Source organism: Emys orbicularis, chromosome 10 (genome assembly GCF_028017835.1).
Source record: "Emys orbicularis isolate rEmyOrb1 chromosome 10, rEmyOrb1.hap1, whole genome shotgun sequence".
In the NCBI taxonomy this organism is placed as follows: Eukaryota; Metazoa; Chordata; order Testudines; family Emydidae; genus Emys; species Emys orbicularis.
Window position 1 is genome coordinate 72,764,521 of NC_088692.1, and position 14,328 is coordinate 72,778,848.

At 41.0% G+C, this 14,328-nt stretch overlaps 1 protein-coding gene across 1 annotated transcript in view; it reads right to left on the bottom strand.

The window, feature by feature from the left end:
- Positions 1-1,412: 1,412 nt before the first annotated feature.
- BNC1 (basonuclin zinc finger protein 1) overlaps positions 1,413-14,328 on the bottom strand; it is a 93,616-nt gene continuing 80,700 nt past the window's right edge. Inside the window, 4 exon segments of the mRNA XM_065412383.1 lie at positions 1,413-2,097; positions 5,148-7,072; positions 8,298-8,533; positions 8,690-8,792. Coding sequence (XP_065268455.1) covers positions 1,413-2,097; positions 5,148-7,072; positions 8,298-8,533; positions 8,690-8,792 — 2,949 coding nt within the window.

Here is a 14,328-nt window from a genome sequence, read left to right on the forward strand (position 1 = left end):
TAAATACAATGCAAACCAGTCTTAAGTGCATAGAACATAATGCAGAATACTGTTAATTACAGTGACAAGTACAAGGATATTAAACATTTTAATAGATCTCAAGCAAGGTTCTAATATCAAAAAAAGTATGTGAATCAGAATAAATACACTCTCTTATTGTTACACAGATCAGTGTGTTCTTCCCATGGATGAGGAAAATCAACAAATCATGAAGGACACCTACTGCACATTTTTTTAAACTGTTTCTTTTTCCATAGCTCCCACAGGTAGAGGGTGACCAGATGAGAGGAAGAAAATATCAGGACATATGGGGGGGGAGGGAGGGGAGGAAGAGGGGGTTTGCCAGCAGAGCAAAAAAAAGAAAAAGAAAGAAAAAAGAAAAAAAAAGGAGTACCGCGAAATATCGGGACTAATTGCGTCCCGACCAAAGATCGGTCGGGACGTGGGACAAACCCCTAAATATCGGGACGTCTGGTCACCCTACCCACAGGTTTGAAACTATACCTTTAAAATTATGAATAATTTGGGGGATTTCCCCCCCAGTATTCCACTTTTCGTGAAAGTAGAGGTAAAAAAAATGCATTAAAAATATAGTATTTACTTTTTTCTACCTCTGGGATGTTTGCTGTGGTTCTGGAACCAACATGCTTAGCTTTCTTCTGCTGATACATGTCATGATCTCTCAGATTTAACCAAGAGACCTTCTTGCATGGAAAGGAATATTTCCTGTTTTAAATCTAGTTCTGGTCTATTCTCAAAGGGCCAGAATCCCGCAGTCTTTATCCAAGTAAAATTCCCATTGAAATCAAGGAGTAAGAGAAATTGCATCATCCTACATTCTCCTAAATTTGTATTTTGGCTTTTGAAATTCAGTGAAAACTAAACTGAAAACACCATAATTTATTTAATACTGCAAGTGAGCCTCTGACAATGGCCTCAGGAATAAAATGACAGTCCCCAAAGCCCCAACCCAACCAAAGGACGCCCCCATCTTTATTGACATCCTAGAATACTACTCCCATTTAACATGTAAACATAACAGGATCCAATGGGATGGAGGTTTCTCCTTTGAACTTCGTTCTGTAAGTGAATAATACTTTGCAAACTGTCAAAAAGACTTCAGTTAATGGTGCCACATTCACCCCAATGCCAATACTGCTTTCTTTTCCTTAAAGAAGTTTCTGTTATTTAACGTCAAACAAAATAATGGTTTAAAAATGATGGCACCACATTTTGCTCAGTGAAGCTGTACGAAAGCATCCGTATAAGTGAGAGCAGAATTTGACCCCATATGTTAAATGGGCCCAGCATCAAATGAGGTTGTTTTTTGGTTTTGTTTAAAAATCTTTCCAACTCTTTCTTATCTGAAATGATTTACGCTTAGCAAAAAGTCAATTGAGATTAGTATGTTGTTACTGGAGGCTATTTGGTGATCTGGTCAGACTTCTGTGCAAGTTGGGATTCTGACTATGCCGGTTTCGACTGCGGACAGATGAAAACATTGTGTTGCAACCTGGGACTTTACATTTGTGGAGCTGGCGGAGATGCACAGTTTTGTAATGGGCCCTGAAGGTTCCTTTATTACTGTAATTTTTTTGGCATATATGACAAGTTATTGGCAAACTGGAAGGTAAATTTGTAAAGCTTTGATTAGCCTTCTCAATTACAGTACAGTCCGGGTAGAGCTCTTCATTGGGTATTAGGCTTGGCCCTTCACAACTTTCATCACTATCATCCAAAGGCATGATGCATTCTTCGCTTCCTCCATCAGAATCCCAAGAGGAATGTGCACTGCTCTCAGACTTAATGCTGGAAGTAGTGCTTAAATCCAGAACAGCACCATCATTCATTGGATCATATCCATAATTCTCAGAACAGGGTTCTCTGATTTTGCTCAGTGGAAAAACCAAGCTGCCTGTTCTGTTCATTCCTTTGAAGATTACAGAAGTCTGTCCAACATGTTGTTTTAAAGTCACATCTTGACAAACCTCCTTAGCCATGTCTTTCAAGAGGTATGTTGCATTGAAATAGTTGTCCTTGAATTCCAGTGTATCTTTGGTCAGAAGCTTATGATGAAGATTTAAATTTGAACTATGTCTAGAAGAACAAAGAGAAGCTTAGCAAAAATGATTTTTTCATCAATACCTAACATCAGTTGTTTGAAAACTATTAACTAAGAAATAGTAACCAATATTTGGTAGTCTACGTGAACTGTGTATGTTTAATCAAGTGCCACTATAAGATTAAAGGAGAAAATTCAAACATCTGTACAAGTATTTGGCTTGACTCGGATCTCACTTGTACACCTGTGTGAATCAAGAGTAACTCCATGGAAGTCAGCAGCCCAGATACTCTCCTGTGGTGTGGCTACCAGGGCCGCCGAGAGCGGGTTCGGGCCCTGGTGAAATTTTTTTTTCGGGCCTCCCAGCAAGGGCGAACCAGCTAAATAGGGCCGACGAGAGGGGGGGAAGCCGGGCCCCGGACCCCCTTCCGGACCGCTGGGCCCCGGTAATTTGTACCGGCTTCCCCCACCTCTCGTCGGCCCTAGTGGCTACTTCATGCTTCACTCACATACTAGACCTAATGCTGGCCTAGAGGGGTTACAGAACAGATTAGATAACCTCTTCTAGCAGGACTCAGGTATCAAGGAGTGGATGGGGTGGGGTTAGATGAGCCAGACAGTGGACTTTGAACCTCTCCCCCCCCCAGGACAAAGAAGTGAAAGAGACTAGCCCCTGGACCTACACCATAGCCAGAAAATAGAGGGCTCAAGTCACTGAAGACTGCTGCCGGATACCATGAAACATGTGCCCTGCTGCAGTTGCACCCATCTGTCCAGTGTGACTCCCTGAAGAGCTCACTTCTGCACTCAACAGAATGTTTTGCTATATCCACAGTGCAATTTTCAAACAGGCATCACTTTGCTCCATCTAAACCAATTTTCTTCACACACGGGCAGTCATTGCTCATCTCTGACTTCCAGCTAACTTCCAGACCTCAGCCATTTTGGATATATAAAAAGAGGGTTTTTCTTTTTACTTGTACCCTTATCTAACTCCAAAAATGGCTGCAAGGGCATCATCCAGACTTTAACAAGAAAAAAAAATTCTTTCAACAGGCATAGTTTCATCCAAAAAAATAGATTATTCAGAACATTATCAGCACATGACAACAGGGGGCTATCGCTGACAACTTTCTGCCCTGTAACTATAGCATTCCTGGTCCAGGCTAGAACAGCATTGCAGGGGAGGTGTAGTTAATTCTTGTCCTGTGTGGAGTTCAGGAACTTTCTTGTGGGATCATTTGGTTTCTTTTTTTAAATGAGGTGCTTGAGGGTAGGGGTACGTCTACACTTACTTCCTGGTTCAGCGGCAGGCAATCGATCTTCTGGGATCGATTTATCGCGTCTTGTCTAGACGCGATAAATCGATCCCGGATGTGCTCGCCGTCGACGCCGGTACTCCAGCTCGGCGAGAGGAGTACGCGGCATCGACGGGGGAGCCTGCCTGCCGCGTCTGGACCCGCGGTAAGTTCGGACTAAGGTACTTCGAATTCAGCTACGTTATTAACCGTTGCGTACCTTAGTCCGAAGTGGGGGGTTAGTGTGGACCAGGCCTAGCAGAATTAAAGTTAAAGCAATAGAATGGTGTGGAAAGGCATTTGCAGTACATGTGTACGAACTGCAGCACAGGGCTTCATTCACCCACCTGTTGTCACAGCTACACTGGAAGGGAATTCACTGCAGGGAAAAGAGAGGAAGCAGCCCTGTCACTGCCCTCAGGGCCGGCGCTTCCATTTAGGCAACCTAGGCGGTTGCCTAGGGCGCCAGGATTTGAGGGGTCGGCAATTCGGCGGCGGGGAGTCCTTCCGCGCTCCAGGTCTTCGGCGGCAATTCTGCGGCGGGTCCTTCACTCGCTCCGGGACCCGCCGCCGAAGTGCCCCGAAGACCGGGAGTGCGGAAGGACCCCCGCCTAGGGCACCAAAAACCCTGGCACCGCTCCTGACTGCCCTCCCTTGGGACTCTGCCACTGGGGAGTAGATTTCATTCCTTGTCAGGACATCACAGAAGCCCTGCCAGCAGCAGATTAATTCAGTGCATCTCCTGACTGTAATGGCCACATCCCTCCCTGACTGTCTCTGCCCACTTCCTGGACTGCATCGACTGGCTTCAGGTCTCCCAACAGAATATGGAGTCCTGGTGAGCTCCATCCAGGCAGACTTTCTACAACCAGAGCCTGCAGCCTGAGTTATAGTGGTGTTAAACAGTGGAACCAATGCAATGAGTCAAGTTCATAATCTTTAACAATGTTACCACCATTTCTCAATAAAAGATACAAAATTGAGGGTTTCAACAGTAAAGCTGCATGTATGGAGCATTTTCAATTCTTGTTTCTCTATTAACAAGACCACACATATCAGACCTGAAATCAATGGATTTACAGTGGCATAAAACAGGAGTACCAGCAGTAACTTGGGCCCATGGTATTTCATTATCTATGAAGTATTATATGATCTTGTTATTAAAGACAGTATCATGACACGTACACACAAGGGATAGTTAACATTGCATGTTCACCTTTAATGTTTGCATATGCTGACCTTGTAATGTGCAATATTAACTTTGTAGTAACTCAAGGGAAAAATCCTGTTGTCCTTATCTATTTTTCCCTCTCCACTTGGTTTAAAATCCTTCAGTGGGACTTGACTTGCGTAAAGCAAGGAAAGAGTGAAAACTGAGTGAAGCGATTATGAGCTGGCCCGATAATGCTTTTTTTAAATGCAAAAACTAAGATACACACAAGTACATATTAAACCCATGAAACCACATGTGCATATGCTGGAAAAGTGTTGAATTCACACCTTGTGCCTTTTCATTGATATTCTAAAGTATTCTTTCAACTATTCCAATCTTTATCAGTTATGAAATTTTCAAGGCTTTATTTAAAACCTTGTAGTCTAATGGAAAGAAAATGTTTCTTTCAATGGATTTTCATTTTATGAACATTCTGATAAGTTATCATACCCGTTATAGGTGGATACACAGAAAATCTTTGCAGCTCCATATTCCTCAAACACTTATTTAAATTTCAAATTAGGCCCCCATTGTGAATGTAAAATAAATATAATTTTGTTTATAATTTTCTTACCTGTCTCGACTTCTACGAGAAGGAAAAGCAGCATTACAACCCTCAACTGTGCAAATATGCATTTCTTTCAGATGTACATTTTTATAATGCATTTTTACACTGTAAGGATTTTTAAATGTCTTCTTACAGATGTCACAATGAAAGCGGCTTTCTGCCTTCTGAATCCCTAGTGCATGTTGACTGATATGATCCATATCTTTAGAGTCTTCTAAACAAGGAATGGCAGCACCCCTGTTTGACAAAGCACTGAAAAGGCCCCCAGTTAGCAAGTGGTGGTGCAGTTCAGTGCAATCATTACTAGGAATCCGGTGCTTTGACTGCTCTTTAATATAAAGAGAGGATGTAGTCACTGGTTTTATAACATCACTGTGGTGTTGTTCTGGATCTTCAGACACGATTTCATGAGAAGCTGTTTTTAATGCTTGGTTTTCTTCTGGCGTAACCTCTCTCTTAGAGTGATCCAATTCATTCTCAGAGGTTTCCTTGATGTATTTGTTATTTGGCTCAATGACAGAATCAAAATATTTTGGGCCCTCTACTCCAGAGAGAGATTTCCATGAATTACCCGAAACGGGGTGCTTTTCTACCCTGTCACTCATCTGCTTTTCAATCCTGTGCTCACAGGTCTCTAGCTCTCCATCGCTTACCACCTGCAGGGGTGTATCATCTTCCGAGCTGGCAAGGTTGCTGTTTTCATTAGCTGTCTCAACAGCTTCTTTCTCTATTTTGATGGGCATGCTCGATTTACGGGATTTTTTCTTGGGTAGTGCATCAAATGGCAATCCTTTAGCAACCAGCTGCTCGGGTATTGATGAAGAAATGAGAGGTAGAGAAGGGAGTATGCCTGGGGTATTAGCAAGCTCAGCTGGTGTGACTGGACTGCGATAAAAAGGAAGAACTGGCTGAACTGTCTTTAAGTTTGGAAAGAGAACACCGTTCTGTCCAATACTGGGAAAACTGGATTGCACCTTTGAATCTGTGCAAGAACTGACATAGCTGGTAATAGGTCTACTATCTGGGGTTAAAATGGTAAAGTCCGTCCTTTTGGTTTCTTCAGGTCCAGCGATAGTCAAACCGTTCCTCAGGTCTTTATCTCTGTTGTTTCTGTTCATTGGCATATGGAGTCTTGGGTTGGGGTTTGCGCTATGACGATTTCGACTTCGCAAAGAACTAAACACCATATTGCAGCCTTCAATTGTGCATTTGTGTTTGATCTTCAGATGAACAGCATTATAGTGGATCTTCAGAGTTCCTTTGTCATAAAATGTCTTTTCACAGGCAGTGCAGAAAACTCGTCCTTTTCTTGGCCCAATGCCATTTTTTTCAACAGATTTCATTTTATTTTCTGGAGATAACTCTGTCCTTTCAAGCTTTGTTATTGTATTATGTGAGCTAGAATCACTTAAAGGGGCATCGTCTTCTGTTTTAGTAGTGGCATCTGGGCTGTTTATGCTCCTCTCATTTTCAACTTGAAATGAAGTAGAACTGGAAATTAAGAAGTTGCTTTCAGAAAATGGTATCTGAACATCTTTAGTTTCATTGCTGTGGTCTTGACCTTGCTCAAGCAAATGTCTTTCTGGTGGTGAACCTATCAAAGGTGGAGGCACTGGACTGAAAAACTGAAAAGGCAGCATGAAAGCCATATTATTTACAATGTTCTCAAAGTGATGAATGTTGGCAGGGCTCATTTTGTCCATGGAAGAAGAAAGATTAGGACTCCTTTGATTGCAACTTTCTATAAATGCCCTAATATCCAAATTAGTCGTTGTTGTAGGTATTATAATGGACTGCCCTTCTTTCTCTTGAATTGCCATTAGCTCTACAATGGATTTAGTCTCTCCAAAGCGAAGAAACTGCTGCAAAGTAGCCAGTTCTTCTTCATTGGTCATTATGCTCCAGTGATCCAGCACCTTTCCTGAAGCATCCTAAAACAGAACATATTTAAAAGAGTGATACGTTCATTTAAACATATTTCAGACTCCCCTTTCTCAGAAATCCTCTCTAGCAAGTCTGTAAAATTACTCTACTTACAGACAGTTTGATGGCAATTTTGTGATATTGTCTTTTGAGTTTCAACACAGTGGTGATCTTCGTTCTTTCTGAACGAATAGTAATACTGTCTAATAAGCTATTTTGTAATTTTTTTCAGAAAAATTAAAACACGTATAATTTGAACAGTTAGCAACATGTAAGTACAAAGAGCAGAGATGGAGCAATCAGACCAATATTTAGCTCCACATTGAAGTCAAGTATTCTTTCACTGCAAGTTTAATAATCTTCCAAGCAACTAAGATCAGAGAACAAATGAACCTGTATTGATCTATCGCCAGTGTTCACAGAGCATAGCTGTAATTACACTAGAGTGTTGGAGTTCTTTCAAACTCTAGCTATGCCTAACTTTTCCCAATAACTACAATAAATATTTTATCACAGAACATGTATTTGATGGCCTACTGAGATTTTTCTCAGTGCATGTAAGAGTTTCTAAGATGATGAAGAACGTAACATCATAAATTTTTCATTTGATAGAGGTTCAAGGTAATTGATTCCATATTTTTAATCCTAACACTAAAAAGCAAGATTATCAAGACCATTAAATATTGATTTGTGTCATAATATAAGATCATAATGCTACTTTACATAAAAGGTAATTTCCAGCCAGTAGCATCTGTATACGCATGTAGGGCCAAATTCATCTTTGGTGTAGCTCCACTGAAGTCAGTGGAGTTACACCGGAGAGGAATATAGGCCCTGGTGTTTAAATGTTGACAGGTTAACTTGTAAATGTATTATCCCACCATACAAAAATAAAATAAAATAAATTGGTAAGCAATACTTTGGGTCAATTCCTGAAGCCTTTACTGAGACAGACTGCTATTGACTTCCTTCCCCTTATGGTGGTCAATGTCAATAGATATTTATCTGAGTAAAAACTAAATAAAAACTGAGTCAGGGCCACATAATTTTGACAAGTGTATAGTTGACTTTTTATCATGCCATCAACTTTTTAAGCAGAATTCCTCATTGAATTCAATTAAAAATAGATGGCTCAATGGAATCCACGGATACCAAGATTCAACTGGACGACATTTTAAATTATTACTTGGGTCAACTATGTTTTCTGTATTGACCAGGCTTTCACTACAATACCTGTAGCACGTATCCACGTATATAATCCTGCAGTGTCCAGTCCAGTGCACGGAGAATCTGTATCACCTCTTCTTGCTTCAGGACACTGAAAAGACGATCTAGCAGGATTTTAAGGCGGACAGGAATGGCTTGGGTTCCATACAGCATGAGGCTACTGATATCGAAGACCACATTGGATTGTACTATCTCTACCTGGCTTGTTGGATACAGGTTGGGGATCCTTAATTTGCTTAGGGCTGAAAATAAAATTAAAACAAAGTAGAAAAGACATGAGTGGCAAGCGTTATACACAACTGAGTGTGATGAACATTAAAAAATCCAAGAGCTGAGATACTATGGTGAGGAGGGCTATACAAGAACCTAGATAAATAGATTTACAAAAGCAATATTACCATGCACTACCCATCCATGTCGACACTGGTCACATTGTCGTTGGTTTATTTTTCCAGGTTTGAAACACAGACAACTACAGTTCACGAGAGTGCATCGGATAACCTGGAAATTAACAAAACAGGTTTATTGGTAACAAGCAACATCTGGAGCATGCACACTAAATTTATATATTCATACAGACTTTTTAATGAAGTATAAAAATACATATGGATAATGCATATAGATCACATATGAATACACATAGATTTAGCTAGGTGGACAGCCCAGTTACCACCTGAGCTGTGAAAGTCAACAGGGCTGCTGCTGTGAACTGGCATTACGGGTCACCCTCTAGAGCAGCAGAATATTATGAGCAGCAAAATATTCAGCAACACTTTCATAGGTGGTTTGGGGCTGGTTGGTGAGCAGCAGTAGAACTTCTAGTGCTGTCCCTAGATGTGTGTCAAATAAATAACTTAAATGCACCATTAAAATAAATTTGCTGTTATCCATTAGAAAATGATGCTATGCTTACATGCAGCTTGCAATCGATTTTCAGCAGAGTTTAAAAAGAGAAATGAGCACAGAGAGATAAAAGTTCCATTCCCTGACATTTTGTTGAAAATACAGCTGGGCCAATCATGGATTTTTTGGTTTGAAAAAAAAAATCATTTAGGGTCAAACGAAACATTTAGTTTAGACCAGTGTTCCCCAAACTTGGAACGCCACTTGTGTAGGGAAAGCACCTGGGGGGCCGGGCCGGTTCGTTTACCTGCCACGTCCGCAGGTCCGGCCAATTGCGGCTCCCAGTGGCCGCAGTTTGCTGCTCCAGGCCAATGGGAGCTGCTGGAAGCGGCGGCCAGTACGTCCACACTTCCAGCAGGTCCCATTGGCCTGGAGCAGCGAACCGTGGCCACTGGGAGCCAAGATCGACCAGACCTGCGGACGCGGCAGGTAAACAAACTGGCCCGGCCCGCCAGGGCTTCCCTACACAAGCAGCGTCCCAAGTTTGGGAAATACTGGTTTAGACCATTTAAAATATTTGTTATTGTTTTATATAATTAAAGGAAATTTTAAAATGAACATTTTATTTCAAACCAAATTTAAATATTTCATTTTAAAAATGTGAAAACAAAATGTTTGGGGCTTTTAAGATTTTTTTTTTTTAATTTTATTTTAACCACAACAATTCAGTGAAACTTAAAGTGAATTCAAGAACAGTTTCAGTGTCACGGTAATTGCATCTTTTGCACACACACACACACACACACACACACACACACACACACACACACACAAAGTTTCAGCTAAAACTTTTCACCCAATTCTAGGTGAAAGTTAATGACATTTAGTGCAATCTAGTGCATCGTATAAGCAACATATTTGCTCAACAGAGCATCTTTAAGATCCAGGGATAAAAGTTATCCCGGGCAGGGTTTGTTTAGCAATATTCACGTGGCGGATGTACTCTCCCAGAGGCAAAAGAAATCCGTCACCCCATTCTCAGTAGCAACACTGCAGTTCAGGATAAGTACTACAAATCCTCATTAATAGAATGGCTTCATTTTGTTTATTCCATGTATTCAATACATTTGGCAGGCATGTTTAATATTAGATAATGTAAGAGAAATTCTTGAAGGGTTATAGATGAAACACAAAGTGCAGATCGATTAGCAACCTGTTGCATGGTTTAACGGGTGTACCACTTTGCTTTCACTGGGGTCATCTATAATACAAATCCAAATTAGTATTCAGATGCTCATATGCAACAGGCCAATGCAGCTGTGTTTCCTGGAATACATACTTCCCTCCTTACAGACCCATCTTGTGCAGGAAGTGAACAGACAACTTTGAGGTGCTGGTTAAATCTCCACAGGGATTGCTACAGAGTACAGCATTTGTACGACCAAGTATTTTCTTAGCTCTGTTATTCTCAGTACAGCACTTAGTGTCCTGAATATACTTTTTACATAAATGAAATATTTATTAAGGAGGAGTTAACGTGAAGGAATTCATGCATCAGAAAGTGCAATGGAATATAAAACACTTCATAGTCACAGGATCTAATCTAAAACATGGCTGAATTACACCTTGTACAGTAAATATAGGGTACACATATTAAAACAAAAAATGTTAATATGAAATAATGAAGAAGGAAAACAGTCATCCCAATGATGTGCACCAAAATAGGACATTAAGAGCTGTAGCAAGAGACACAGGGAACAGGAAGAGATTTAAGAAATTTCTGCAGCTCTTTTAAAGTATGTTCTGATTTTGTTTTTGGGTATGGCTTCTTTAACACCAAATCAGAAACAAACAACCTTTTCCCTCCATCCCAGAAAAATGAAGATCTTATTTATAAAGAGTTATGGAAATTTCTTGCTCCCTGTCTCTTACTCCAATTCTAGCCCTCCTGTATGTATTGTGACAAAGTTCCTCCTCTACCTTGGTGGGTCCTGTGCTTATTGGCGGATTTGCTCGCTTCACAGATTCACCCTGTGGGTCAGGAAACAGTCCAGAGACCTTCCCCTCTGGTAGAAATTATAGTCCAGGTCAATTCCCCCTGTGTTTGATCAGGAGTTGGGAGGTATGGGGGGAACCCGGGCCCGCCCTCTACTCCGGGTTCCAGCCCAGGGCCCTGTGGACTGCAGCTGTTTAGAGTGTCTCCTGGTACAGTTGCACGACACCTACAAATCCCTGGGCTACTTCCCCATGGCCTCCTCCAAACACCTTCTTTGTCCTCCCCACCGGACCTTCCTCCTGATGTCTGATAACGCTTGTACTTCTCAGTCCCCCAGCAGTACACCTACTCACTCTCAACTTCTTGCACACATCTTGCTCCCAGTTCCTCTCTCACACACTTCCACTCCCTGGCTCCCCCTGGCTTGACTGGAGTGAGCCCTTTTATAGCATCAAAGGGGCCTTAATTAGAGTAAGGTGCTTAACTGCCTCACCTGACTCTTAGCAGGTTAATTGGAGTCAGGTGGTCTATCAGCCTGGAGCAGCCCCTGCTCTGGTCACTCAGGGAACAGAAAACTACTTATCCAGTGGCCAGTATATCTCCCTTCTGCTACTCTGCTGTTCCCAACTGGTCTGGGTCTATCACAGTATGTAATGCTTTCAGGCTGCATTTCCTGTTGCAGTTCTCATAAAAGGGATCACCAGGGATTCCACAGCTATCCAATTCATATTAATGCAGATTTTGAAACATTTTCTGAGTTTCATAGTTGAAAATGCTTCTTTTAGAATGGATTCTTCTGTACCCCTCTAAAGTAGTGGTAAAAATTCAAAGCAGTTTTCCTTCAACATATTGAACTTCAAATAAGTTTGGCATTCAGTAGCTGAACTTTTGAAACATTTCTCCTTTCTTATTCTGCTCTTCAGGAGACCCACACCTGAGAAAATATACAAACTGAAAAGCAACCACTTTCATGGGGCCTTCTGTTTCACACACCATCTCCACCTCGAGCCCCAATCCTGTAAAGACATGTAAGTAAAGCTACTCATGTACTAAACCCTTTGCAGGACTGGGGTCTTGGATGTACCTCATCACGGAGGAGCTATTTGTGGCCACCCTCCCAACCTGCATGGTCTCAATAGCCAGAAGCTACTCCCAACCAGCTATGCTGAGTATTATCTGCCATTCAATAGGTCTCAGGGACTGTTCCAGTTTCTTCAAACTTTAGGCAAAATTGGAACTTGCTGTATTTATTAATATATAGTCATAAATGGCCATCAGATTGAGAGGATGGAGAGACCAAATACCTCAGTATGTCAGATATGAAACGGGGCTCTTTGCCATGAGCATTTTCTTCAGCCGTTGAGCCTCATTGAGGGCAGGGGAGAACCCTACCTTAGAAGTTCACGTCCAGGGCACTCCAGCGTAAAGTGCCTTTTGTCGCTAGATTTAGAATTTTAAATTTCATCTGCTTGAGTATCTACAGTATTTATCCTGAAATCTGATGAATATTAGTGTGCACGCAAATGACTAGGTTCTAGTGACTACAAGCTGAGAGTCATTCTGCTTTGAAGGAACAAGTGGCAACATGGCCATTCAGCCGACGGAATCATTTTTTGCTTAATCCCTTAAAGAAACCATCACAAAATGCTAAATTCTTGAGAAAAGTTTTGAGAGCCCTATAAAGTCATAAAATACACATGAGGCATGGTGAATTGCTTCACTTTAGTGCAGGATATATTTTAGCTTGGATGCTGAAATCTTTCAATAGAACAGTAAAAAGCCATACATTTCTTTTATAAGGCTAAAAAAAAGCATGTTGTGCTAGGCAGATGATTCATTTACATCACGAGATGTCAAACTATAAAATGTAGTTCAATTCTTCTACCTCATTGTGCCATAATATACTATAACTTGCATAGATTGCACGTTCTTCCATAAGGCTATTCTGTTAGTCCCATAAGCTAGATCAGAATTTCACAAATGTTTCTTTGGCAGCCCCTCCAAGCAATGTTAAAAAGAGGAATTTCTTTTGCTGCAAGGAATAATAGAAAGATGTACAATAAAAATTGCTGTCATTATAGTAAGTTAATTGAGGTTATTTCACAAGCTTTCACATTCTTTTTTCCTCTGTTGCATTCTGTATGCTACTGACCTCTAAAACTGTTTTTAATTCTTTTTGTATGTAGTTAACTAAGATAGTTGAAGTGCATTTAATTTTGCATTTCAGAGATTTGTATGCACCTTTCCTGTATGATGCATGTATCTGTTTCACTTGTCCTCTTGTCTTTATTGTGTGTGTGTGTGTATATATATATATATATATATATATATATATATATATATAATGTAAAATTTCTTTAATGAAAAAAACTGGACAAAGAAAGAGGGACATTGTTTTTACATGTATGTAAGTAGCTATTAAAAGGGCAAATATAAGTCCCCCCCCCAAATAAATACTGTATTTAAAAAAAAAAAAATCCAGATATTGATTATTATTGGAAGCATGCTTAGATGCAGCTAGCTCATGAATTGGTCTCTCACCAAAGAACAACTCTTAAATCAAATTTTTCTAAACTGACTAAATTTTTAACATTCCAGTTACTGACAGTGCACTAACTGAATAGCATGGCCTGAAATTTGTTTTTAAACATTTCTTTAAACAGGTTTATAAGGGCTTTTCTCCATTCTAGCTGAAGTTTAAAGGCGCTTTTCAGCAAGGAATCTGATTATGGCTCTGTGATGGGGCTCCCCCATCACCTGCTAGAGAAGGGAGAAAACCCCCAATTAGAGACACGTTCAACATCTGTGGGGTGCTTTGGCTGATTGCCTTCTGGCCAGAGAGGGCACAGCTAGATGATGATTCACTGGACACCTGGACATTATAAGTAGACTGAAGGACCTCAATAAGGGGAGGAACTGCAGAAAAGGCAGGAGAGAATCATGAGGGGCAAGGAAGGCTCTTGTGAGGGAAGTCTGGATGGGAGGACTGAGAGGGAAGATGGAAAACTTGTACCTGGGGAGGGCCAGAAGGACCTTTCTGTTTATGGTTGATTGGAACTTATTACATTGGACTTTGGATATCCTGGAAGGGGATGAGAGTGGAGAAGCGAGCAGCTAGGCCAAAGAACACAAAGATTAAGGGCAAGCTGGTGCAGGGCAGAGTAAGCGGCCAAAGCGGATACTAGAGGTGCAGATCAG